The following is a 20,748-nucleotide window of genomic DNA, read 5'->3' on the forward strand; positions in this document are numbered from 1 at the left end:
GATTCGTGGTTTTCAGCTGTGTTCTCCAGAGCGCTCTCATACTGCAGCATGGGATCGCGCACGCCAATTCAAGAAACAAGCAGAATTAAGTTCTGGACTTCAAGCAAATAAGAAACTCAATGTCAAGTTTGGGAGCTGTTTTGGTGGGCGACTTGTCGGTGCGGATATCGACTTTGAGCTCTGTAAAACCTGGCTGGGTCTCTGCAATGAGCAGCACAAGGAGTGCGGGGACTACAAGCCAGTGGGCAAGATAACTCGGCCAAACAGGCTTATCGAAGTTCAGAGTAACTGTATTGTCTCTATCCTCTTCAAATGATAGCTATGCCGCCTTGAGCTACGTTTGGGGTGGAGGGACACCTGGTACACAGCTAAAGACCTCGAACGAGGAAGAGCTCCGACAGCCGGGGAGTCTCTCCGCACCAGGCATAATTCTGGGTGATACAATTACTGATGCCATGAGGTTCTGTCGCCAGATCGGTCTCCGTTTCTTGTGGGTCGATCAATTGCGCCTGGGGTCGGTCTGGTATCATCCAAGAGACAGACATCGGCAAAACGTTGCGTGAAAGATACAATAAATATCTCTCACCAGTGCGTGTATCACAAAGTCTTTCTGCGCTGCAAGATCCCATCCTTGAGTTCAAAACCTCAACTGCTCGTATCACAGTCGCCAAAGAGCCCGACGGCAGGACTGGGCTACCACACTTTAATATGATAGGGAACGACAGTTATTCGATTGGAAGCCTACAGTGTGATCCTGGCTGGCGTGCCACGCAACCAGAGAAACTAGAGTTCATCGTCTTTGCCACTGCTAAACTAAAAAATCCTGAGCCTCCACAATACTCTGGGTATTCCGCTGGCTGCGGAACAAGCCGATATAACGCAAAGATGAGCGCTCGCTTGTTTTCCGATCAATATAGCTATGACGCTGCTGTTTCTGACTGGCAGTATTTATGCTCAAGGGAGCGGTTTGTACTTGATTTGATGTGTATATCCAGCGATGATGACGGGCTTGCTCGAAGGGTTCAAGTTTGCCATGGTATATCCTTGGATAAGTGGCTGAAGCTGGAGCCCGTGGAAGTGTTGGTCAGACTTGGATGATCATATAGCAAAGTTAGTATTCACTAGATCCAGGGGTTACCACCGCAGTCATGCATGCCATCAATGATGTTGTCTTCACTCATTGCCAAGGCTATACGTGGTTCGGTTGGATCATCCACTTTTGACCTCGTTCAGCCAGCGAATCACAAAAGCCCTAGGAACATAGAATTAACCGATGAAAGCATCACTGCAACCTCGGTGGGTCTGTTGGTTGGGTCACTCGCTGTGCCCGTGACATGCATCGGATTACGTTACTCAACCAGGCAGTATTGTACGATCGCACATGAGGTGTTTTCTTCATTCCTGCCTATCCAGAGCCGAACTCCGACAATAACCTGACTGTTAATTCCCTTATTGCTGTCCTTTCTCAAGTCAACACCTTTCTCAAATTCACTGGCACTCATCAACCACCAGCTACGCATCAACGGCAGGCAGACGCATTACATCATGTCGGCGCCCACTCAAGAGCCACACGAGGCGTTGGTATGCATTTACTGTGTCATTGACTGCGTTGAAGAATACTGACCCTTTTAAACAGGCTGCCGATACCTTTGACGATAGCGACTCGACTTTCTCAGGCGTAAGTTCAGTGCCGAGTCTCCCAGTGGCACCAACTCGCGTACATGATATTATACCAAGAGCCAAAGCTGAAAAACCACAGACCGATTCAGAAAGTCTAGAGTCACTTAGGTCAAGCGTCTTACGCTTCCAAGAAGAAAATGGAAGAACTTACCATGCCATGAGTTCTGGAAGTGAGCTATTCTCATCTACTACGTCGCGTCCATAACTAACATGCTTTCCAGAATACAATTTTCCCAATGATGCGTCTGAAAGCGATCGTCTTGGTAGGTGTTTAGAGACGCATTGGTTTGTATTGTATGCTGAATCCTAGCATAGATCTTCAGCATAATCTCTGGCTACTCACTCTTCACGGGGAGCTCGGGCTCAGCCCAAAGATCAAGGAATCCGCCAAACGAGTCATGGATGTTGGCACTGGAACCGGCATTTGGGCTATCGAATATGGTGCGTGAGGCAATCCGTGAACTGACCTATGCGCTGATCATGTGATCCAGCCGACCTTCATCCCGAAGCTCAGGTATCATCCCTCTATTCCTCAACAAGATTCCCTTACTAACTTGTCCAGGTCGTCGGCGTAGACCTTAGCCCTATCCAACCTTCATTGTATAGCTTGCTCTCTGCCTCCGACTTTCTCTGGTTGACCTTTTTTTCAGAGTCCCACCTAACTGCAGCTTCGAAATTGACGACCTTGAGAAGGAATGGATGTGGACAGAACCATTTGACTTTATCTTCTGCCGCGTCATGACAGGATCCTTTGCCGATATGGAGAAATTCGTCCACAACGCCTATGAGTAAGTCAAGTCCCATCTACTCACCACTCTTCTCTTATCGTGCTACAGCAATCTTGAACCCGGCGGCTATCTCGAAATGCAAGACCTAACCTACCCCATCGCCTGCGATGACGGAACCCTCCCCCCAGACTGCGAAGTTCTCCGCTCAGGTCTTCTCAGCATCGAAGCCAGCTCCAAAGCAGGAAGAGCCATTAATCTTGCTCCCAAGTACAAGAGCTTCCTTGAAAAGGCTGGATTTGTTGATGTGATGGAGAAGCAGTTCAAGTGGCCTATTAACGAATGGCCCAAGGACAAGCACTACAAGGAATTGGGAAAGTGGTCTTATGCTAACATCAACAATGGTTTGGAAGGTTTGCTGCTTGGATTGTTTACGAGGTTCTTGGGCTGGAGTGCGGATGAGGTTCGTGTGTTCTGCGGTGCGATGAGAAAGCAGCTTCGCGATCGAAGTATTCATGCGTACATCCCGGTGTAAGCATGTCACATTTTATACTATGACCTTCTACTGACATTCGCATTCAGTTACGTGGTTTATGGAAGAAAGCCACTGGAGCAGCCTGCAGGCAAAGCCTAGGGATATCGCCGATGTTGTATGTCCTCATGTGTGGCTCAAAATAGTATTTCTCGTTTCCATAAATCTCATTCTGCCAAGATTTCGTAACAGCTCAGCATATACGTTACATAAAGACATTGAAAGCTTTTCCATCGATTTCTGCATTACCTCAAGCAGCCGAACTAGTCCAAGTTACCAAGCTTCCTCGAGAAATCGATAGTCTCAGTAATTCCCTTCTCAAGACTGATCCACTTCCTTCCAGCCCACTTTTGCAGCAGCCCAGGTGGCATATCGGTTCTCATTTTGTAGCTCAGAACAGGATCTCCAAGAATAAAGTCTTCCTCAAAGGCTTCCTTCGGATATGCTTTGCGCATGATGGCTAAAGCGTTGTTCCAATTGAAAGACTCGGCCAGTGCTGGAATACGAGCGCCTCTGACATCTGGATCGATGGTGGCTGCGACGTAAATGACAGCAGCATCGGACACGTGAGTGTAGTAGACTATCTGGTCAGCTTTTCAAGACTCTTATCCATAATTCTCTCAACTTACCCGTTGTGTTGTCCTTTAAGGCTTCGATCTTGCCGAGGTATAGTTGCTGCAAAAGCTGAGTAGGCATAGGTCCATAATGTCTCGCATCCAGCGGATCACCCAGAATCCAACAAGGATTAACTGAATTGACTTCCCAGGGAACATTCTCGTCCTTGACAAACTTCCATACCGCCTTCTCGGCTTCAACTCTGGCACCCAGATAAACTGGAAGGATGCGGCTCAACTCATACGGAGGTGGCGCCTGTGCAACCTTAACCAAATCATCGTTCCACGTATCCTGCCCAACAGTCTTGGTCTCCCCAGGCTTAGGCCAGACTGATGTCCATAGTCCACCTGCCACCACAAATCGCTTGACTGAAGCTTCCTTGGCAGCAGATCGGCACACGGTCAAGGCAGCCTCGATGGCTGATGCGAAACCAACATTCGGATCTGGCGTATAATCGCCGATGTTGGCGAGATGGATAACAGCCGAGACACCTTTCACCGCCTCATCGAAATCTCCGGGCTTTGATGTGTTTGCGACGACCAATTCCACCTTTCCTTCGTCTGCGTGCGGCTTCACGGCTGGATGCTCGAGCAGCCACTTGCTGTATGAGAGATCTCTCACTGTTCCGCGCACTTTGAAGCCTTGCTTCAGAAGCTCTATGACCACATGGCTGCCAGTGTAGCAATTCGCTCCCGTCACGAGGACCCATGAGCTTCGGGGAATAGCTGTCGGTAAATTGCTCATGTTGACTGACACTGTCTAGTGCGAGCTCCCTTAATTGTATGTACGTAAAGAGCTGAGAAGTTGCCAGATCGGAAAGAAGACGGTCTTAAGAGCCAAGATATGATGTATTCTCTCATCAAGGTCGGAATCGAATTGAGGAACAAGATGAAGATGGGACGATATATGGAGCATCGATCCCCGCCTTCTTAGCGCGAACCCGGAATTTTTCAGCTTCCGCTATCGCTAGCCTGCGGTGAGCCTGAAATCTAAATGAAGCGATCGCTTCCGGTTCATTAGACCGAGACTAAAGATTTTAGCGATGATGGATGCGGATGACGGAATTGGGGTCATGGTCGCTAACAGCTATCATCCATAGCTATACGTTGCCGAATAGAGTAAGAGTACGAGTTGATTCTAATCGAATCTTGCTATCATTTACTCTCTTGTTTTGCTGAAAAGCGTGTCTTTTTTCTGACTCTGTGTTGAATCATTAGCTCGAGGTTCACGATAAAATCGATTGGCGTCAAGGATTATTACTATCGACTAGCTAGCTTCGTCTTAGCATTCACGTTAGTGGCCATTCAGGATCCAAGATCCGCTTCCCGACTCCCCGGGTCATCAATCGCGGAAGCTTGGTCTCGAGTATAATTGGCTAATGCTCCCGGAAAATCTCGTTCCAGTACTTAATGCAATGGTTCGTGGTGACAAATGCTTTCCAGGGTCTTGTAAGCTCGGTTAGCAGCTTGCGTGCATTATGAAGCTTCGGGCTATTATTCGGATAATCTGACGGCCTGACTCATCCGGATACACGAGGGTGAATAGCTTCAGGGTAGTTTACGAGAATTCATCGACATGAATACAAGACAGTATATAGCTTAAAATCTTTCGATATAAACTATTATCTACATACGGTCTTTTTTTTAATCTCCTCTCAACAATTCAGCTGCATCGTATTTGATAACTGCTACTAGTTTCGTTGCGCTATATAATTGCTGTGCAAAGACGGTAATATTGTTGTTCGCAAACAGTTGATCCGTTAGAATCAATAATTGTGGGATATCCCGTCGATGGTTCGGGGAGCTCGGGCTCAACAGAGGGGCGACAGTGACGGAACGCTTCGTATGGGGATGTCACGGTTATAATGATACAATGACACTAGAGCAATACCTACAAAACCCACCATGGGCTGTCAAGAGAGGTCATGCTCTCAGGGTGTATTAAGATCCATTAATTGTAGCAGCCAGACATGGAAGCCTCGATACGCTCAAAATTCTCTTGGGACGCTATTATATATTTATCAAGCCTGTTGGAAGAACTGATCTTGATGGCCGATGCTGTCGAGTCTTAAACGAAGCAGCTCATGGTGGCCATCTCGAGGTAGTCAAGCTTCTGCTCGATCACCCGCTTCTTCAGGCTGATGTCCACTACAACACTAATGGTTTCACGCCGATTATGGTAGCTGCCGAGGCTTCATATCGCAAAGACAATCTTGGGAAAAAAGAGGCCGTCATCATCTTCTTGCTTGATCGAGGTGCTCGCGTGTCCGACGCAGAGTACATATGGGGCTCCTCTCTTGACCCTAGGACTGGCGAGTATACGAAGAAACAGATGCCGATCCTGACGGCTTTGAACTTTGCTGCAGAGTAGGCGGGCGCCGATTTGATCCGGCGGCTGATTGAGAGTGGCGCTGATCCCCATGTCAAGATGGTGGAGGATAAAGAATTCACAGCTCGCAGTGACGTAACGATCATCTCCACCGCAAGTCGATGTGCGAACGTTGAAGCTCTCGCAGTCTTGCTTGAATGCGTAAGCAAAGTTGGTGATGTGGCAGACGCAGTGTCTTATCGCGATAGCTGGGGAAGCATGCCACTTCACTGGGCTTGCCAAGTGTCAATGGGAGAAGATCCTCGTGAAGTGGCTGCAGAAGTCATGGAGAACAGGGTGCAACGAATTATCACAGTGCTTGGAATACTGCTTGACTGCAGCCCGAAAACGATCAACACGCAGGATCAGTACGGAAATGCCCCTCTACACTATGCAGCCAAGCACTACAGTAATCGCGGACAAGATGATACAGCCGTCTTTCAGTACCTTTGTGAGAAAGGCGCTGATTCTGGCATTCTCAACCAAAGCGGTGAAACAGCATTGCACAGCTTATGTTCTTGCGATGGAGGATTGCCACTTGATACAGCCGCAATCGAGACTTTACTTGACCATGTAGCAAAAGTTACAGATACAGACCATGACGGAAATACGCCGCAGCACTTGGCAGTCACGAATTTTGAGAATCTTGATGCCATCGCTTTTCTGCTCGATCATGATGCAGATATATGTGCAAAGAACTTGAAGGGAGATATCCCACTACATGAGGCCGCGAACGGATTGTTTTGGCCCAGCATATTTAAGGAAAAGTACAAAAACATGGGAGATATACTTAGAAGGCTTCAGGGCGATGGAGGAAGTCTGATGGACGAGCTGAATGCAGAGGGAAAGTCTCCTCGGCAGATTCAGAATGAAAGAAGGATGGAATTTACGGAGAAAATAAATGATATCGAGAATGGAAGGAGGCGATGGGGATTATGATGATGTAGAAGCTCGTAGACGACAAGCTGTCTCGGTAGACACAAATGAGGAGCAATAGGCCATACTGCAGACCAACTTTATCAGTGAGACCTATGGTCACAGTATCTTGCGAGTTTGAGCATTCCATCACTCCAGCAACTTTGGCAATACTGTCTAGGTAGGATGAAGGAGATAAATCACAAGAAGTCTATATCGAAACTCGTAACGGGCTGGCTCTATTTCCGGAAATTAAAATATTGACTTCTTAGGCAATAAAGACCATGTTACGCGCTTGTGTGGCATGCATGGCCTTGTTTGACCTAATAAATACCCATGACTAACAACCACCCTGGCTCTCAGTCTCAGCTAGCCACTAAGCGCCGATGCTTTCGACAAAGCCTCGCAATGGTGGCCGTTCCTGGTTGTCTCGGTACATTGACGTGCTGCTCGGCTGATTGGCACCGGGGCAGCAATTCAGTAGCCGCCTGCATGATGCTCGCCTCACTTTGGAGACTGGCCAATTAGTTGTGCCGCCAAGGCCAGTAAGCGCCCTTGAGTTTTCGACTTGAACTTCTTCATGTCTTTGATCTAGCGTGCAATCCTATACCGCTACATTTTACCCAACTTATTCTGACGATGTCCAGAGATAATGCGGCGTTCGAATCGGAGGAGTACACCGTTGGTTGGGTTTGCGCCCTTCCACTAGAGATGGCGGCTGCCAGAGGAATGCTGGATCTCATTCATCCAGACCTCTCTCACCAAGACCCCGACGACCATAATAGTTACATCCTGGGTGAGATCCATGGCCATAAGATTGTCATTGCCTGCCTACCTGCAGGCAACTACGGAACAAACCCCGCAGCTACTGTTGCGAAAGATTTGCTACGAACCTTCAAATCTATTAGATTTGGCTTGATGGTTGGAATTGGAGGTGGAGCACCATCGGCGCAACATGATATTCGGCTTGGCGACGTGGTGATCAGCCAGCCGTCAGGAACTCTGGGAGGAGTGGTCCAGCATGATCGAGGCAAGATCTTACCAGAAGGCGGGTTTGAACGTACGGGCTCACACAACGCGCCCCCGCAGTCCTTACTATCCGCTTTGGCTCGCCTTCAAGCTACCCATATGACCGAGGAAAGCAGGGTGCCCGAGTTTCTGTCACAGCTCTCCGCGAAAACTCCCAAGCGGATGAAAGGCAAATTCAGCTACCCAGGTGCATTACATGATCGACTTTATACAGCCGGGTATGACCACGTCAAGCCAGGAAGTACGACATGCGCCGAGTGCGACGAGTCCCAGGTAATCGAGAGAGAGGATCGTTGTGACACTGATCCGTACTTCCACTATGGTGTCATTGCCTCGGGGAATCAGGTCATCAAGGATGGAAAGACACGCGAGCGTCTGAGTCAAGAATACGGTGCATTGTGCTTCGAAATGGAAGCTGCTGGCCTGTACAACTTTCCATGTCTTGTCATTCGGGGTATCTGTGATTATGCCGATTCACATAAGAATAAGATGTGGCAAGAGTATGCTGCTGCGACAGCGGCAGCATTTGCGAAAGAGCTACTCTTGTTTGTGCCACCTAACCAGGTTCTACAGGAGAAGAAGCTTGTGTCATAACTTGTGTCAAGTAAGTCAATTTCTACCTTTCATTGTTTGCAAACAACATAGTCAAGATAATGCTATTTGGAGAGTCTCGCTGACTTATGCCAGTTACCAAAGATCACCTAGAAACCTCGGTTCAGAGCCTAAATGAACAACAACACATCAGGTACGCAGCCCGCTTTTATCTGCGGCTGGAGTTAACTGGAAATAGAAAAATTCTAGATGATAGGCCCTTAGATCTCCACATAGTTCACAATGCACGCTACAACAGTGAAGACGTGAAAAAGAGTCCGAGGTGCGAACCTGGCACGCGAGCTCGTATTCTAGAGCTCATCCACAACTGGGCAGACCAGGACTCCGGGCTACCACTACTTTGGCTTATTGGTCCTGCTGGGACTGGTAAGTCCACTCTTGCCAGGAGTGTAATTGACTCTCTGGAGACAAAGAAGCAACTGGTTGCCGGATATATGTTCAAGAGAGGAGAACAGGACCGGAATGATACTAATCGGCTATTCTCAACGGTCGCAATGCAATTGGCTGATACTGTTTCCCTCTTTAAGGAGAGCCTTCGGAACTCACTTCAAGGTCTCGACAAAGACGCAGTCGACAGGAGCAGCCTCGAGAGTCAGTTCCATAAGCTCTTATGGGACCCACTGGAGAGCTTGAAAGTCAAAGAGGCCAATCGCTTGCCAAGGATAATCATCATCGACGCTCTAGATGAGTGTGAACGACTCGAAAGCCTCCCGAGACTATTGGGGCTTTTGTCGAAGCTTTGCACTGCTTCCACGCTCCACTTGCGCGTCTTAATTACTAGCAGATATGCGCCTGAGATCGTCGAAGCTTTCGAGCCTCTCTTGCAGAACAAGATCGTCCACACTTTAGAGCTCCACCGAGAATTCTCTGAGGATACTGCTTTGGATATTCGCAGCTTTCTCGAAGCGAGATTCACAGATATCAAGTACAAGAGGAGGGTACAAAAAGACCCATGGCCTACTATAGATGAGCTCCATCGTCTTGTGCAACTTTCTACCACGCCTGAGCCCTTATTCATCTATGCTGCGACTTTATGTAGATTTGTTTCAGATAAGAACCGGGGTCCGATCCAACAGCTCATCACGTGGTTGGAACAAGGGAGCAAGTCACAACTGCACCAGATATACAGTCCTATTCTCGAACAAGCGTTCTCGGGTTTTGAGGAAGGAGAGTTCCGTCAGAAGTTACGATTTCTCGGTACTATTGTACTTCTTGCCAGACCACTCTCAGCAAAGTCTCTTACCCTTTTACTTCGCATGGATCTGGACGATTTCAGCTGGTGGGTTCCAAGGCTGTATGCAGTGTTACATGTACCCTCTGAGCTCTACCAACCTATACATCTCCTTCACAAGTCATTTTCGGACTTCCTCGCCAGCGACGACGGTTTAGGCTCTAACAGATACAAGATAAACACAGCTGAGATACATACCCGTCTTGCAGAGGCTTGCATTCAGTATATGACGACTAAGCTCAGGCAAGATATATGCGGAGTTCAGAAACCAGGGATTACCAACGGCGAGATTGATACGAATTCAATACGTAGTTGCATCCCTTCTGAACTTGAGTATGCTTGCAACTACTGGTTCCTACACTTGAAACGCAGTGGCCAGTCGCTGAGTTCCTTTACGTACACGTTTCTCTACGACCATCTTCTACACTGGATCGAGGTATTATCGCTACTGGGACGACTGGCAGATGGTGTGAGTATCTTGAGGGAACTATTAGAGATGAGTCAGGTATAACATGCGACGCCATACTATATTCTGCTCCTTAGCTGATAGTTGCAGGCATGCAATGATTTACGACAGGATTTCGCTCCTTTCGTCCAAGATTCAATAAGGGTCATCGTCGCCTTCATCACGATTATAGAACTTGCTCCTCTTCAGATTTACGGATCTTCAATCTTCTTCTCCCCCACTGGTAGCATTGTGCGTCAAAGGTTTTGGCATCAACGGATACCGAAGACTGGTGAGATACATGGTGTTGAGTCCCACTGGAGCGCACGCCTCCAAGTGATTCAGAACTCTGGTAGAGCCGTTTATTTGCATGTCTTTTCGCCGAATGGACATTTCTTGGCGTCTGTGGTAGAAGCTGGTCCTGGCGAACAGGAGATTCAACTACGCAACATCGTTACTGGTACCAATCTATACGCTCTATCATTCACTGGGAGCAGTATCCAAGCGATGACCTTCTCAACCGATAATCGTCATCTGGCAGCAGCAGATTTTGATGGCCATATAAGACTTTGGGATGTGATATCCGGTCATACCCAGCACATGGGTATCGGTTGCAACAGGCCACTTGCAGCCATCAAATTCTCATCAGATCTAAACCTAGTGATATCTGTCACCAAGAAGGGGACGGTTCAATATTGGGAGAGATTGAAAAACGTCTTCCAGGAGATCGTTTCAAGACGCCGGAATGTTCTAAAAGCCAAACAGATGCGGACAGGATTGCGGCTGGAGTGGGCAGCCTTCTCACCATGCATGCAACTATTGGCATACAATATTACGAAACGCCTTAGTGCACAGATTCGGAATTTTGCGACCAACACAAAAGTGTTTATAGGCAGAGAATGCAAGGGCCCACGTGAACGTCATACTACTGGCCTGGTGAGATTCTCATCAGACAGTAGGCTTCTGGCATCAGTTTATGATGAGTTACTGACCATTTGGGACGTAAGGACAGGTGCAATGAAGCGGTTACTGAAACACAATCACCCTGTAGACGCTATTGCGTTGTCACCCTGCGGAAGGATTATAGCGTCGAGTGCACGGGAAAGTATCGAACTGTGGGACCTACGGAGTGGTGCTTCTAAGGCCATTTTGATCGAAGATGGAACTGTTAGCGCATTGGCCTTTTCCCCAGACGGTTCAATTCTAGCATCACATGAACACCTCTGGGATGCCACAAAGGCGCAGGATCATCTTGTGTCCAATGGCGCCAGTCAGTGTATCACTAAAATAGCCTTGTCACCTGATGGACAGCTTGTCGGGTCAGCTTCTCGCGATAATACGATTCGGATCTGGGACGTATCAACACTGCTTCCCCGATGGAAGTCCGTATGCGATGCAGAGGGTATCCTGGAACTATGCTTTTCATCGGACAGTAAGCTTCTAGCTTCCTTGTCAGAGGATAGGCAACTGTACATCTGGGACGTGATCTCTGCTGCGCCGTCGGAGGCACCTCAGGGCTCAGCCTCAATCTCTGACGTAGCTTACTCGCCAGATAACCAGACCGCAGCAACAACAGATTGGCCAGAATTTGGCGGCGAAGTAGCACTCCGGGAAACAGTAACTGGTACGTGTTTACGCACACTCGATGGCACCGGAAACCTGGTTAAAGGCGATGAAATCGAGCGAAGGTGGAGTATGAAGCCTTGGAAACCATTTGGTGGCGGGTCAGAGATTTTTGCAACACCAGATCCCGCGGTATTCTGTCAACCCCATGACTTCATGAACGACGATAGACCGTTTTCCAGAATAACCTTTTCTCCGGATGGCCACAGTGTAGCTGCAATTCGGTCGCCCGGCTCGCTGTACATATGGGAAACATCTACAGGCAGGCAGCAACAGTGGTTTTCAAATAACTCCCGTGTCAGGAAAATTAGATTCTCACCAGACAGCCAACTCATTGCGTTGTTGGTAGATTTTAGAGTTTTACTATGGCGCGTCAATACTTCCAAACCATTGCACACTCTTTCTGTTGAAGCAAAGACAGCAGAGTTCTCTTCGGACGGTAGCTCGTTAGTATTAGCTGGTACAGAGGTCACGGTCTGGGATGTCGCGACTGGGTTTCGTCAACATACGCTCGGAGACTTGGACTTGGATCCGACGGCTCTATGTGTCTCATCGGATGGAAAAATGATAGCCTTGTTATCAATGGATCAGCTTCTACAACTGTGGAGCGTTACTTCAAACCCTGCAAGACACTTCATCTCAAGTCTAAAAGAGACTGTTACAACTATGGCATTTGCGTCGGACGGTAAAGCCTTGGTGACAGTATCGGAACACGGTTTGATTCGGCTCTGGGACACGTCGTCAGGCACACAGTCGAGATGGATCATACGCCAGGAAGGGATCATCAGGGGTATCAGACTTCTACCCAATGAGCTGATAGTTTCAGTGTCTGATCCACCTCCTTTCTTAAACCTTTGGAACGACATAAAACTTCGAATCTACCGATATCGAACACCCGGTATCACCACTGAGCAAGTGCTAGGGCGGGTTACGTGCAGTATTGGACTTAGATATAATGGAGATTGGATCGCGCAAGGGTCTGAGAACCTCTTATGGGTGCCTCCACAGTACAGGCCGACTGATGGAAGCTTCAAAGGTTGGGTCAGTCGAGACCCTGCCACGATTTTTATCGGTTCCGCCTCAAGTCATGTCATTGGATTTCGAATCGTGTAAAACCTTCCTGGGAATATGTAAAACTGCCTACTCTAGCTAGTGGCTTATTCAGGCTTTGTGGCATAAACCGACCAACTGCTTCACTATTAATACGATACCTCGCTGATGGGTCAGAAACTTACATTGGCCAGTATGAATGAATATTGACATTCTTAATATCCTTCCGAACATCAGTCAGGAAAACCTCAACTTCTTCTTTACTCCAGCCAAGTCCGCCCTGACCATCAGGGCGTGTGAAGACAGCGAGACTCAAAGCTGCTAGAGCATCCAACGTGTTCTGTTGGGCCCAGGTACCTACCAATGCTGTTAAGAGACATCGTGAACAAAGTAGAAATTAACTTACCAATCTGCTTATGCTTGGGATCTTTAGGCCATCGATTTAAAGGCCACTTGCGCTTGACTATATTTACATCAACAAAACCAGCTTCTTCGAGTTGGTCCTTGTACTTTAGCGCGCTATCCATGCCACGACCGTTCTTGGTGAAGATGTCGTGAAGAAGCTCTGACCACTTGGATAGGGCTGAGTCTTTTTTAAGGGTGTCATCGTCCGAGAGGAGAGGGTAGATGATGTCGATCATCTCTATTCTGCCTCCAGGATTCAGGTTCCTTTTGATACGTGTCAGACTTATCAAAGTGGCAAGGGAGAAGAGATGCGCACTTGTAGCTTTCGCTGAAGAACTTGGGCCAGTTAAGGATAGAGCCTGTAAGGAAGCGGGCAAAAACAAAGTCGAACTTGTTGGAGTAGTCCCATGGTTCCTCGAGATCGTCAACGTAAAAGGAAGCGTTGGGTGGAATGCTTCAGCGGGTCAGCACGTTCCACTGTTATCACGAGAGCAATTACATACGCTGAAGGTTGAATCGGACTCAAGTCGACGCCGATGACCTGAAAAGTCAGTAATAGTGTCCCAAATCATCCCCTCGAAACTCACCTCGCATTCGGGATGCTCATCAGCTGTTTATTTGTTAACGTCATGTCAATAATTGTGTAGCTTGCCTCGGGGAGTAAGAAAACATAATACTTTAGAAGAGTACCGAAATAAACTCAGCAAAGACTCTCCTAAACTTAGACTCAAATGCCTAAGCATTTCATCCCTTAGGACAAACGTATCAAGTTTTCTTGCCCCCTGGCTCGTAGTACTCACCAAACTCGATGGCCCAGATTCCAGTGCCACAGCCTGCATCAAATGCACGATTGAGGGTCTTAGGTAAAGGAGCTGCGTGCAGTCTTTCGTCGAAAGTGAGCAGAAAAAGGTGATGCTGAAGATCTGTGAGAACAGGTGATTAGAGGGGCTCATAATAGTAGATAGTCTCATGTACCTAGTCGTTCGTTCTCAATCTATCTCAGGTCAGTACCAATTGTTGAATGGGGAGTGTAAAGAGGTTCACCTCGTCATTAGGAAGTGCATAAGCTATGTTAGTTAGTTCAACTACTCATCGCGCCTACTGTATATCCTCGGATCTCACCTCCGTCCTTGTAAGCATGATAAGTCCTGCCGTTTTCCTCACGATATCTTAAAATACTCGATCTTAGCGACGTAGTATCACTAGCATTGTCCTGCGACCCGTTAACTACTGCGATCTCCCTCAAAATATCCACTTACGTCTCCAATGGCGGAGTCAGCATCAGTGTCGTCCTGAGCCGGCTGTCCAATCGGTTAGTTACATGCAATAAGCCTTCAGCCACAGTAGCTGCATACATGCTCATCAACAGCAAGGGGGTCTTCGTCCGCGCACATCGTCAAAGATTCGATTTTAGTGTTTGAAGTGACGTTAGATCGAAATGGCGGTCGGGACGAGTGGGGTTTGGAGACGGATGATATGTCACCAGTCACGTGTGATAAGAATCACATTCCAGCCTGTATCATGATAACATTATTACTAGCATCAGTGCGGCTAGATCAGAGTCACAACATCCCTGTCGATATACAAGGGCCAGAGCGGGGTTTTGAGTGATATTGCCCAGAACCAACACGCAAATCAACAACCAACAAACCAATCACTATCCAGTGTCTGTGCCCAGCATGTCTCACGCCGAAAAAACGCAATACAATTCGTTCGCGCCCAAGTATGCTTCTGTGGAGGAGTTGCCCTGCTCGAAACTGGAAGGGCAGCTTGTGATTAATGCTCTGGGGGATTGTACAGGCTTGAAAGTGCTGGATCTTGGCGGTGGAAGTGGACTTCATGCGAGAAGGGCGATTGATGCTGGGGCGAGTGTTGTTGATGTTGTTGATATTTCACCGGAGATGATGAAAGCGGGTGAGGAGATTGAGAAGAGTCTCGGACGAAAGGATCGCATTCGTTGGTTCGAGGCTGATGTCACCAAACCCGTCACGGAGCAGGTCAAGTTGGAGGAGGGTTACGATATCGTCATGGCCAATTGGGTTTTTGACCATGCTACCTCTGTCTCAGAGCTGAGAAGCATGTATGAGAATGTTGTCAAGAATCTCAAGCCTGGCGGAAAGTTCATCGGCGTGAGGTCAAAGAGCATTCGAGCCGAGTACATGAGCCATGGCAAATACGGTGTCACCTTTACCGATGTCACTGAGATCCCGGGTGGATTGAGATACAATGTTAATTGTGTCACCGAGCCTCCATTTTCATTTGAAGCTACTTCAATGGAATCGACTTTCTCGCTCTCTGATGACATTGGAAAAGCGCTCGGGTTGGTTGACATACATGTTGCCCCGGCCGAAGAGACGGAGCTTGTCAAGAACGATCGCGAGTTCTGGGAGGATTATCTTCAGGACCCCAACTTTGTCGTTGTAGTGGCGACGAAGGCATGAAGAATACTTTGGTTAGAAACCTCCCTCAAGGAGCAATACATCAGAGCTTGATATAGGATACCACAATGCGCTCAGCAAAAGCTATCCTAAACTTGGCAAAGGTGCCCAAACTTAGTAAAGATATCCTTAAGTTATGACAAGTTACCTAAGTCTTTTGGTCATTGAGGATCGAGGTTCTGAAATTTCCTCCCCTAGACTTCCTATTATACATAATTACACAGTGTTCCCGAAGAACGGAAATGTTATCCTTTGACCCTTCTCCACGATAGCCTACAAATATAACACAACTAGCTCCTCAATTCCATCCCTCCTAGCCTCCTCGATCCAAACGCCCAAGTCCAGCTCTCGAGACTCGTCTCCATATGTCTTTTGCATGTATGAAGCGAAATCTGTGGGTGGCATCTTGACACCACTTGAGTAATGCTTGAAAGCCACGCCCGAGTGCGTTCCTTGGGAAGATTGGACAAACTCAACCAAGGAGTCGGCGACATCCGTGACAGGGAGGAAGTCAAAGTATCCGCCGACACTCAAGCTCGATACACGTGGTACAGCATTGGTAAGCTTGGAGTATCGAAGTAAAGCGTTGAGTGCGTCTTCGATAGGAGCCTTGTCACCTACAATAACGCAATGTCGATGAATTGAAACGGGCAGATCCATCCCTGTACTCGCTGCTGCTGCTTCTGATAGCTGCTCTAGGAAGACTTCGCCTGCCCATTTGGCTGCAGTGAACCCCTCCGTTTCATCTGTGGGAGGTTGATGGTCTCTAACGCTACCTGGTGGAAGGGCTGCATCAGCGCTGTAAACAAGCAGTGTTACGCGGTTTGATGAGATGTAATGGATAGAAATTCGGCGGCCAAGAGCAAAGAGACCCATCTGTCGTGTAGACTCGACGCTAGGTGCGCGAAGACTTGAATAGTTGTTGAGACAGTGGCCTGAGATCCCGCGAGAATGATAGTGTAGATAGTGGCTTGAAGGCGCTGGTGCGTGTCTCTTTTGAGTCCCAACATGGGTTAGCTCGGGCTGCCAGGATACACTGTCACGCGATCGTCCTTGAGGTGACTGGCCTCATAGTCTGAGTCAACAGCGACGCAGTGGATGCGTGCGACTGACGGCCGGCTTAAGAGAGACTAGAGGATCTGCTTCCCTGGGAATGATGTTGAGCCAGTCATGAGAATCTCAATACCCGATTCTGTCCTGACAGGGGTTGCAGTGTGACAGTGGCTCAAGTCGATGGGAGAAGGCAAAGCTGTCTCGGCCTCCCAGTCAATTACCCCAGGAACAAAGCTGGAGCTCTTCTGCCGTGCAATCAGGCCCGCCATTCCAGCGAGTGTGCTAGAACGGTACATGTCGCTGAGAGGTAGTGTAACGCCCATCGAGATCTCGATTGCACTTCGGAGCCTGACAAGAAGCAGTGAGTTACCACCAACGCGGAAGAAATCCGTGTCAGGACTGAGTCTCGCAGTGTTAGCAAGTCCCGCTTGAGATAGCACATTGTGCCAAATAAGTCTCAATTCTCCTTCAATAAGCATGGGCTTTCGATCCGACACCTTCTTCAAAGACGCAGATAATACGGATGTCGTAGGTAGAGTCAAGGCTGCGATAGCGAGACGATCAACCTTTCCACTTCTATTCAACGGTAATTTCTCCAGTTGTATGACCATTGCAGGTCTCATATACTGAGGGAGTGGCAAGGTGCTCGCCAGTTCTTGCAACTTTGAAGCATCCATAGAAGTTCCCCGAGTCACCACAACGTGCGCCACGAGAAAGGCTGGATCACCACGAACGGTAACCACAACATCTTCGAGAGAGCCCCCGAACTTCTGTAGCATAGTTTTGGCGACTTCATCAAGGTCAACACGTAGCCCACGAAGCTTGACAGTCGTATCACCGTCCATGCGGCCCACAAACTGGAGACCGCCATTAGCACGGATGAGGCACTTGTCTCCAGTACGATACATCGTTGTCCATACTTTTTTAATATACTTAGCCGTCGTAAACGGGTTCGGCACGAACTTCTGTGAGGTTGACTTGTCGTCGAGATAGCTGAGCGCAACGCCAACGCCGCTAACGCAGATCTCACCAGTGAGTCCCTGTGGAACAACGTGTCCACTCTCATCGAGGATGTAGATGGCAGTGTTGGGGTTCGCTGGATCGACAGAGATGTAGACACTGTCATCTTCATCATTCTCGAGGTCAATGGTCTGAATGGTAGCGCAGCATGAAATCTCAGTGGGTCCGTAACAATCGGTAAGGATTGGAGGCTGCTGAAGACTTCTGAAAGAGGCCTTCAGTTGAGCAGTGATGACTTCGCCACCAGAAGTCGCCCTCCGCCAAGATTGCATTTCCTTCACGCCTTGACCACAACGGCGTATGATCATGAGATACTCAGTCGGAGTTCCCAACGTAAATGTGACTCCTTCATCAGCCATGAGCTTGCCCAAGGCGAGTGGATCCCCTCGAGTGGCACTGGGCGCGATGGCCAATGTGCCACCCAGCGCGAGATCCAGGAAAGGAATGCTTGGGCAAGTGACATATTAAAACCAAGAGCACTCTGTTGAAGGACAACCTCTCGACCAAGAGAGAGCTTCGATCTCTTGGTGGCGACGTAGTTGATGATACCTCGTGGCAACAGCCGAATACTCTTTGGTGTTCCTGTTGACCCGCTTGTGAAGAGGATGAAAGTCGTCTCGTTCACACGCTCGAGATTTGCTGCAGTAATCGTCTCAACCGTGCCGTGTATGTCAGTCACGGAAAGGATTGGCCCCCCAGCAGGGATGTCGTGAGCGCGCTGCTTGGTGTAGTCCTCGCAGAGCATCAGGCCAGGTGCAACAGCATCAAAAATGATCTTGAGACGCTCATCAGGTAGCTTCCCATCCAAGAGAACGTAGATGCATCCACAACGGATGATAGCCAACATGGAGATGATCCAAGACGCGGTCGGCTCACAGAGAACAGCCACCCGTGAACCAGGCCGGAGTTAAGACTGGATGATAGAGGCAAGGCCGTTGACCTTGGCGGCAACCTCTCCGTAGGTCAGTTGAATAGTGCCATCTTTGACAGCGACATCATGAGGGTACCTCTTGATAGTCTCGTCCACCTTTTCTGTTAGCGTCGAGGGCCAATCGTAGTCCACGACATCCCCGTACCCAAGCGATAGTGCCTTGTCGATGCCGACTTGATCGTAAAGGTTGATGCTTCCCAGGCACTTGCTCACATCTCGCGATGCATCGTGCAGTAGTGCCATGTATGCTGATAAGAGGGTGTCGGTCCCTTCTCTTGTATACAGATCCTCTCTTGCAACAATTTGTACATAAGTCGTGTCGTTGTTAGGCGTAATACTGAATGCAAGATCGTAAGGACTTTGAGCCTCAATGCCATCCTTGAACTCAAGGTTTCTTCCACCAAGTGGGATCTTGGAGAACTTTCCTTGTCGATAGTTGATGGCCACTTGGAAGATTGGGGTACTAGTTGGCTCGCGAACAACATTTGCTTTGTCCAGGATGACATCAAAAGGAACTTCCATGTTGGCTTGCGCTGTTCGACAGTGTTGGGCTGTCTTTGCGACAAGATCTGAGAACTTCACATCTTTCTGGACGTTGAAGCGAAGGGGTAGCAAGTTCAGGAAGAAGCCGATGGTTTGTAAGCTACTTTCACCGCGGTTCGCATCCGTAACGCCGATACAGATGTCTTCCACATCAAAGTGAGACCGCAAGATCATGACTGTCTGTGCCTTAGAATTGATCTTGTTCGTGGGATGTGTATCGTTGCTCTCATTCGCGCTCCCTTTCTGATTCTTATGTAGCGCCTCAAAATCATTACTCGACGCGACATGGCCACGATTATTGGTGCTGGCGTCGCCAACTCCATCGCTGTGAGTACCGATGTTGCTACTAGTTTCACCGCGGCCCTCCTCTGGATCCCTTCCACTGTCAGCTTCATGCCCTTCTCTGTCATCGTCTTTATCACTGTTGTCTTCAATCTCCTCTTCGCTGCCATCTTCGCTTCCGTCTTCACTGTCCTCATCGTTTGTCTCATCACTATCATCGACATCGCCCTCTTGGCTCCCATCGTGATGCTGTACGTCACTAGAACGAGCGTATACTTCTGTGCTGTCTCTTGCGTCATTTGAGGAGTCAAGCTGTACGTCTTCATTGCCTAAAATGACCCAGTTTGTCCAAGGTGGGGTATCGGTTGCAGGTACTTTCCAACGGCTCCATTTGTGCTAGCAATAGTAGAGGCAAGCCACTCTAACTCAAAGTTCTGGAATAAAGATTGAACTCTCGGGGAGATCGCAAGCCCTCGGCGAATGGCAGCTCGAGCAGCTGTCATCGATACAACCGCCCCCAGCTGGACAATAGAAACAGACCAGTGCACGTCGTGCAATCCCACTAATTGTATGACGTACCCAGAAATGCTGGGAAATGCCCCGAGTGTTGTTTTAGATGATCGTACCATGTTCTGGGTCGAGGCAGGCGTCTTCTTTTCTTCCACCTTTTTAAACAACTCCAGAGCTGTAATGGTACGTAGCAAATGAGTTGAACAGCTTTGTCGACGAACGAAACCTCGGCATCTTTCTTGGGATCCTTGTCACGGCGTGATGTTATGATCTCCTTTCTGCTCAGATCAGAGAAATTCCGAAGGATCTGAAGACCTGATCCCCAACAGTCGCTTCGCGTTGCACCCAAGTTGTGTAGGCCTTATAGCCGGTCCGTGGCTTTCGATGTTCCTCTGTAGTCCTTTTCTCCACTACGTCGACACAGAGTAGTAGTCCGGTCACCAAGAAGATTGTGCCAGTCACTGTGCATGGAAACGCGTAGTTCGATACAGGCTTATTCTCCTCCTTTGGGAACCTCATGGTATAATAGTATGTTGCGAACCCAGCATAGATGAAAACTCCTACTTGGAGGAGAGTGCCTAGGATTGCAGCCATTCGTACTTCGTGCCGCTGTTGAGGATGAACATTGAGCGATATTTTTGGTGCAGAGGTTGACTCGTTATAAATGATGATGACTTTGTTTGGTTCGTTCAATTCCTTGAGTTCGATATCTTGTGAACCTTTCAGATCGGTATTGTTCGCG

General features: G+C 48.5%; 11 protein-coding genes across 15 annotated transcripts; 6 read left to right on the forward strand and 5 right to left on the reverse strand.

The window, feature by feature from the left end:
* Positions 1-1,285: 1,285 nt before the first annotated feature.
* On the forward strand, positions 1,286-3,245 carry FVEG_13415 (hypothetical protein). 4 transcript variants are annotated; one of them, XM_018902787.1, is made up of 10 exons: positions 1,286-1,581; positions 1,637-1,678; positions 1,760-1,850; positions 1,902-1,943; positions 1,996-2,121; positions 2,172-2,194; positions 2,243-2,280; positions 2,331-2,468; positions 2,517-2,936; positions 2,988-3,245. In XM_018902787.1, the coding sequence occupies exons 1-10, from the start codon at positions 1,546-1,548 to the stop codon at positions 3,037-3,039; spliced, it is 1,008 nt and encodes a 335-aa protein (XP_018761602.1). In that variant the 5' UTR covers positions 1,286-1,545; the 3' UTR covers positions 3,040-3,245. The 4 variants fall into 4 exon arrangements, with proteins under 4 accessions (XP_018761602.1, XP_018761600.1, XP_018761603.1 ...); XM_018902785.1 differs by having other exon boundaries at positions 1,637-1,850; XM_018902788.1 differs by lacking the exon at positions 2,988-3,245 and having other exon boundaries at positions 2,517-2,987.
* On the reverse strand, positions 2,989-4,431 carry FVEG_13416 (hypothetical protein). Its single transcript, XM_018902789.1, has 2 exons — positions 3,567-4,431; positions 2,989-3,517 (listed from the first exon to the last, which is right to left on the reverse strand). The coding sequence occupies exons 1-2, from the start codon at positions 4,294-4,296 to the stop codon at positions 3,201-3,203; spliced, it is 1,047 nt and encodes a 348-aa protein (XP_018761604.1). The 5' UTR covers positions 4,297-4,431; the 3' UTR covers positions 2,989-3,200.
* A 1,025-nt stretch (positions 4,432-5,456) lies between these two features.
* Positions 5,457-5,922, forward strand: FVEG_13417 (hypothetical protein; the record flags this gene model as incomplete). The annotated part of the gene is made up of 2 exons (XM_018902790.1): positions 5,457-5,463; positions 5,516-5,922. 2 exons carry the CDS (start codon positions 5,457-5,459, stop codon positions 5,920-5,922), a joined length of 414 nt encoding a protein of 137 aa, XP_018761605.1.
* A 57-nt stretch (positions 5,923-5,979) lies between these two features.
* On the forward strand, positions 5,980-6,858 carry FVEG_17517 (hypothetical protein; the record flags this gene model as incomplete). Its single annotated transcript, XM_018906764.1, has 1 exon — positions 5,980-6,858. One exon carries the CDS (start codon positions 5,980-5,982, stop codon positions 6,856-6,858), a length of 879 nt encoding a protein of 292 aa, XP_018761606.1.
* A 615-nt stretch (positions 6,859-7,473) lies between these two features.
* On the forward strand, positions 7,474-8,457 carry FVEG_17518 (hypothetical protein; the record flags this gene model as incomplete). Its single annotated transcript, XM_018906765.1, has 1 exon — positions 7,474-8,457. One exon carries the CDS (start codon positions 7,474-7,476, stop codon positions 8,455-8,457), a length of 984 nt encoding a protein of 327 aa, XP_018761607.1.
* An 86-nt stretch (positions 8,458-8,543) lies between these two features.
* Positions 8,544-12,887, forward strand: FVEG_17519 (hypothetical protein; the record flags this gene model as incomplete). The annotated part of the gene is made up of 3 exons (XM_018906766.1): positions 8,544-8,608; positions 8,654-10,211; positions 10,263-12,887. The coding sequence occupies 3 exons, from the start codon at positions 8,544-8,546 to the stop codon at positions 12,885-12,887; spliced, it is 4,248 nt and encodes a 1,415-aa protein (XP_018761608.1).
* Positions 12,709-14,668, reverse strand: FVEG_13418 (hypothetical protein). Of its 2 annotated transcripts, none has more exons than XM_018902791.1 (12): positions 14,585-14,668; positions 14,489-14,530; positions 14,352-14,442; positions 14,274-14,296; positions 14,205-14,223; positions 14,030-14,152; positions 13,817-13,839; positions 13,733-13,770; positions 13,546-13,683; positions 13,231-13,493; positions 13,010-13,181; positions 12,709-12,962 (listed from the first exon to the last, which is right to left on the reverse strand). In XM_018902791.1, the coding sequence occupies exons 1-12, from the start codon at positions 14,621-14,623 to the stop codon at positions 12,932-12,934; spliced, it is 1,002 nt and encodes a 333-aa protein (XP_018761609.1). In that variant the 5' UTR covers positions 14,624-14,668; the 3' UTR covers positions 12,709-12,931. The 2 variants fall into 2 exon arrangements, with proteins under 2 accessions (XP_018761609.1, XP_018761610.1); XM_018902792.1 differs by having other exon boundaries at positions 13,010-13,047; positions 14,585-14,649.
* A 207-nt stretch (positions 14,669-14,875) lies between these two features.
* On the forward strand, positions 14,876-15,672 carry FVEG_13419 (hypothetical protein). The gene has a single exon (XM_018902793.1). The coding sequence runs from the start codon at positions 14,909-14,911 to the stop codon at positions 15,668-15,670; it is 762 nt and encodes a 253-aa protein (XP_018761611.1). The 5' UTR covers positions 14,876-14,908; the 3' UTR covers positions 15,671-15,672.
* Positions 15,673-15,940: 268 nt separating this feature from the next.
* Positions 15,941-16,543, reverse strand: FVEG_13420 (hypothetical protein; the record flags this gene model as incomplete). Its single annotated transcript, XM_018902794.1, has 1 exon — positions 15,941-16,543. The coding sequence occupies one exon, from the start codon at positions 16,541-16,543 to the stop codon at positions 15,941-15,943; it is 603 nt and encodes a 200-aa protein (XP_018761612.1).
* A 254-nt stretch (positions 16,544-16,797) lies between these two features.
* On the reverse strand, positions 16,798-18,587 carry FVEG_13421 (hypothetical protein; the record flags this gene model as incomplete). The annotated part of the gene is made up of 2 exons (XM_018902795.1): positions 16,798-18,023; positions 18,074-18,587. The coding sequence occupies 2 exons, from the start codon at positions 18,585-18,587 to the stop codon at positions 16,798-16,800; spliced, it is 1,740 nt and encodes a 579-aa protein (XP_018761613.1).
* Positions 18,588-18,647: 60 nt separating this feature from the next.
* FVEG_13422 (hypothetical protein) lies at positions 18,648-19,999 on the reverse strand (the record flags this gene model as incomplete). The annotated part of the gene is made up of 2 exons (XM_018902796.1): positions 18,648-19,779; positions 19,836-19,999. 2 exons carry the CDS (start codon positions 19,997-19,999, stop codon positions 18,648-18,650), a joined length of 1,296 nt encoding a protein of 431 aa, XP_018761614.1.
* Between the last annotated feature and the right edge of the window lie 749 nt (positions 20,000-20,748).

This window comes from Fusarium verticillioides, chromosome 8 (assembly GCF_000149555.1).
Source record: "Fusarium verticillioides 7600 chromosome 8, whole genome shotgun sequence".
Lineage (NCBI taxonomy): Eukaryota > Fungi > Ascomycota > Sordariomycetes > Hypocreales > Nectriaceae > Fusarium > Fusarium verticillioides.

What these genes read in the sequence shown, in the direction of transcription:
- FVEG_13415 (XM_018902785.1), top strand. Translation starts at nt 1,546, where the DNA reads ATGTCGGCGCCCACTCAAGAGCCACACGAGGCGTTG. An exon ending in CCATGCCATGAGTTCTGGAA is followed by an intron (nt 1,851 to 1,901) that starts GTGAGCTATTCT and finishes CATGCTTTCCAG; the next exon opens with AATACAATTTTCCCAATGAT. An exon ending in ATTCATGCGTACATCCCGGT is followed by an intron (nt 2,937 to 2,987) that starts GTAAGCATGTCA and finishes ATTCGCATTCAG; the next exon opens with TTACGTGGTTTATGGAAGAA.
- FVEG_13416 (XM_018902789.1), bottom strand. Translation starts at nt 4,296, where the DNA reads ATGAGCAATTTACCGACAGCTATTCCCCGAAGCTCATGGGTCCTCGTG. An exon ending in CTTAAAGGACAACACAACGG is followed by an intron (nt 3,518 to 3,566) that starts GTAAGTTGAGAG and finishes CTGACCAGATAG; the next exon opens with TCTACTACACTCACGTGTCC.
- FVEG_13419 (XM_018902793.1), top strand. Translation starts at nt 14,909, where the DNA reads ATGTCTCACGCCGAAAAAACGCAATACAATTCGTTCGCGCCCAAGTAT.
- FVEG_13418 (XM_018902791.1), bottom strand. Translation starts at nt 14,623, where the DNA reads ATGTGCGCGGACGAAGACCCCCTTGCTGTTGATGAGCAT. An exon ending in AATCTGGGCCATCGAGTTTG is followed by an intron (nt 13,840 to 14,029) that starts GTGAGTACTACG and finishes ACAAATAAACAG; the next exon opens with CTGATGAGCATCCCGAATGC. An exon ending in ATTCATTCATACTGGCCAAT is followed by an intron (nt 12,963 to 13,009) that starts GTAAGTTTCTGA and finishes ATAGTGAAGCAG; the next exon opens with TTGGTCGGTTTATGCCACAA.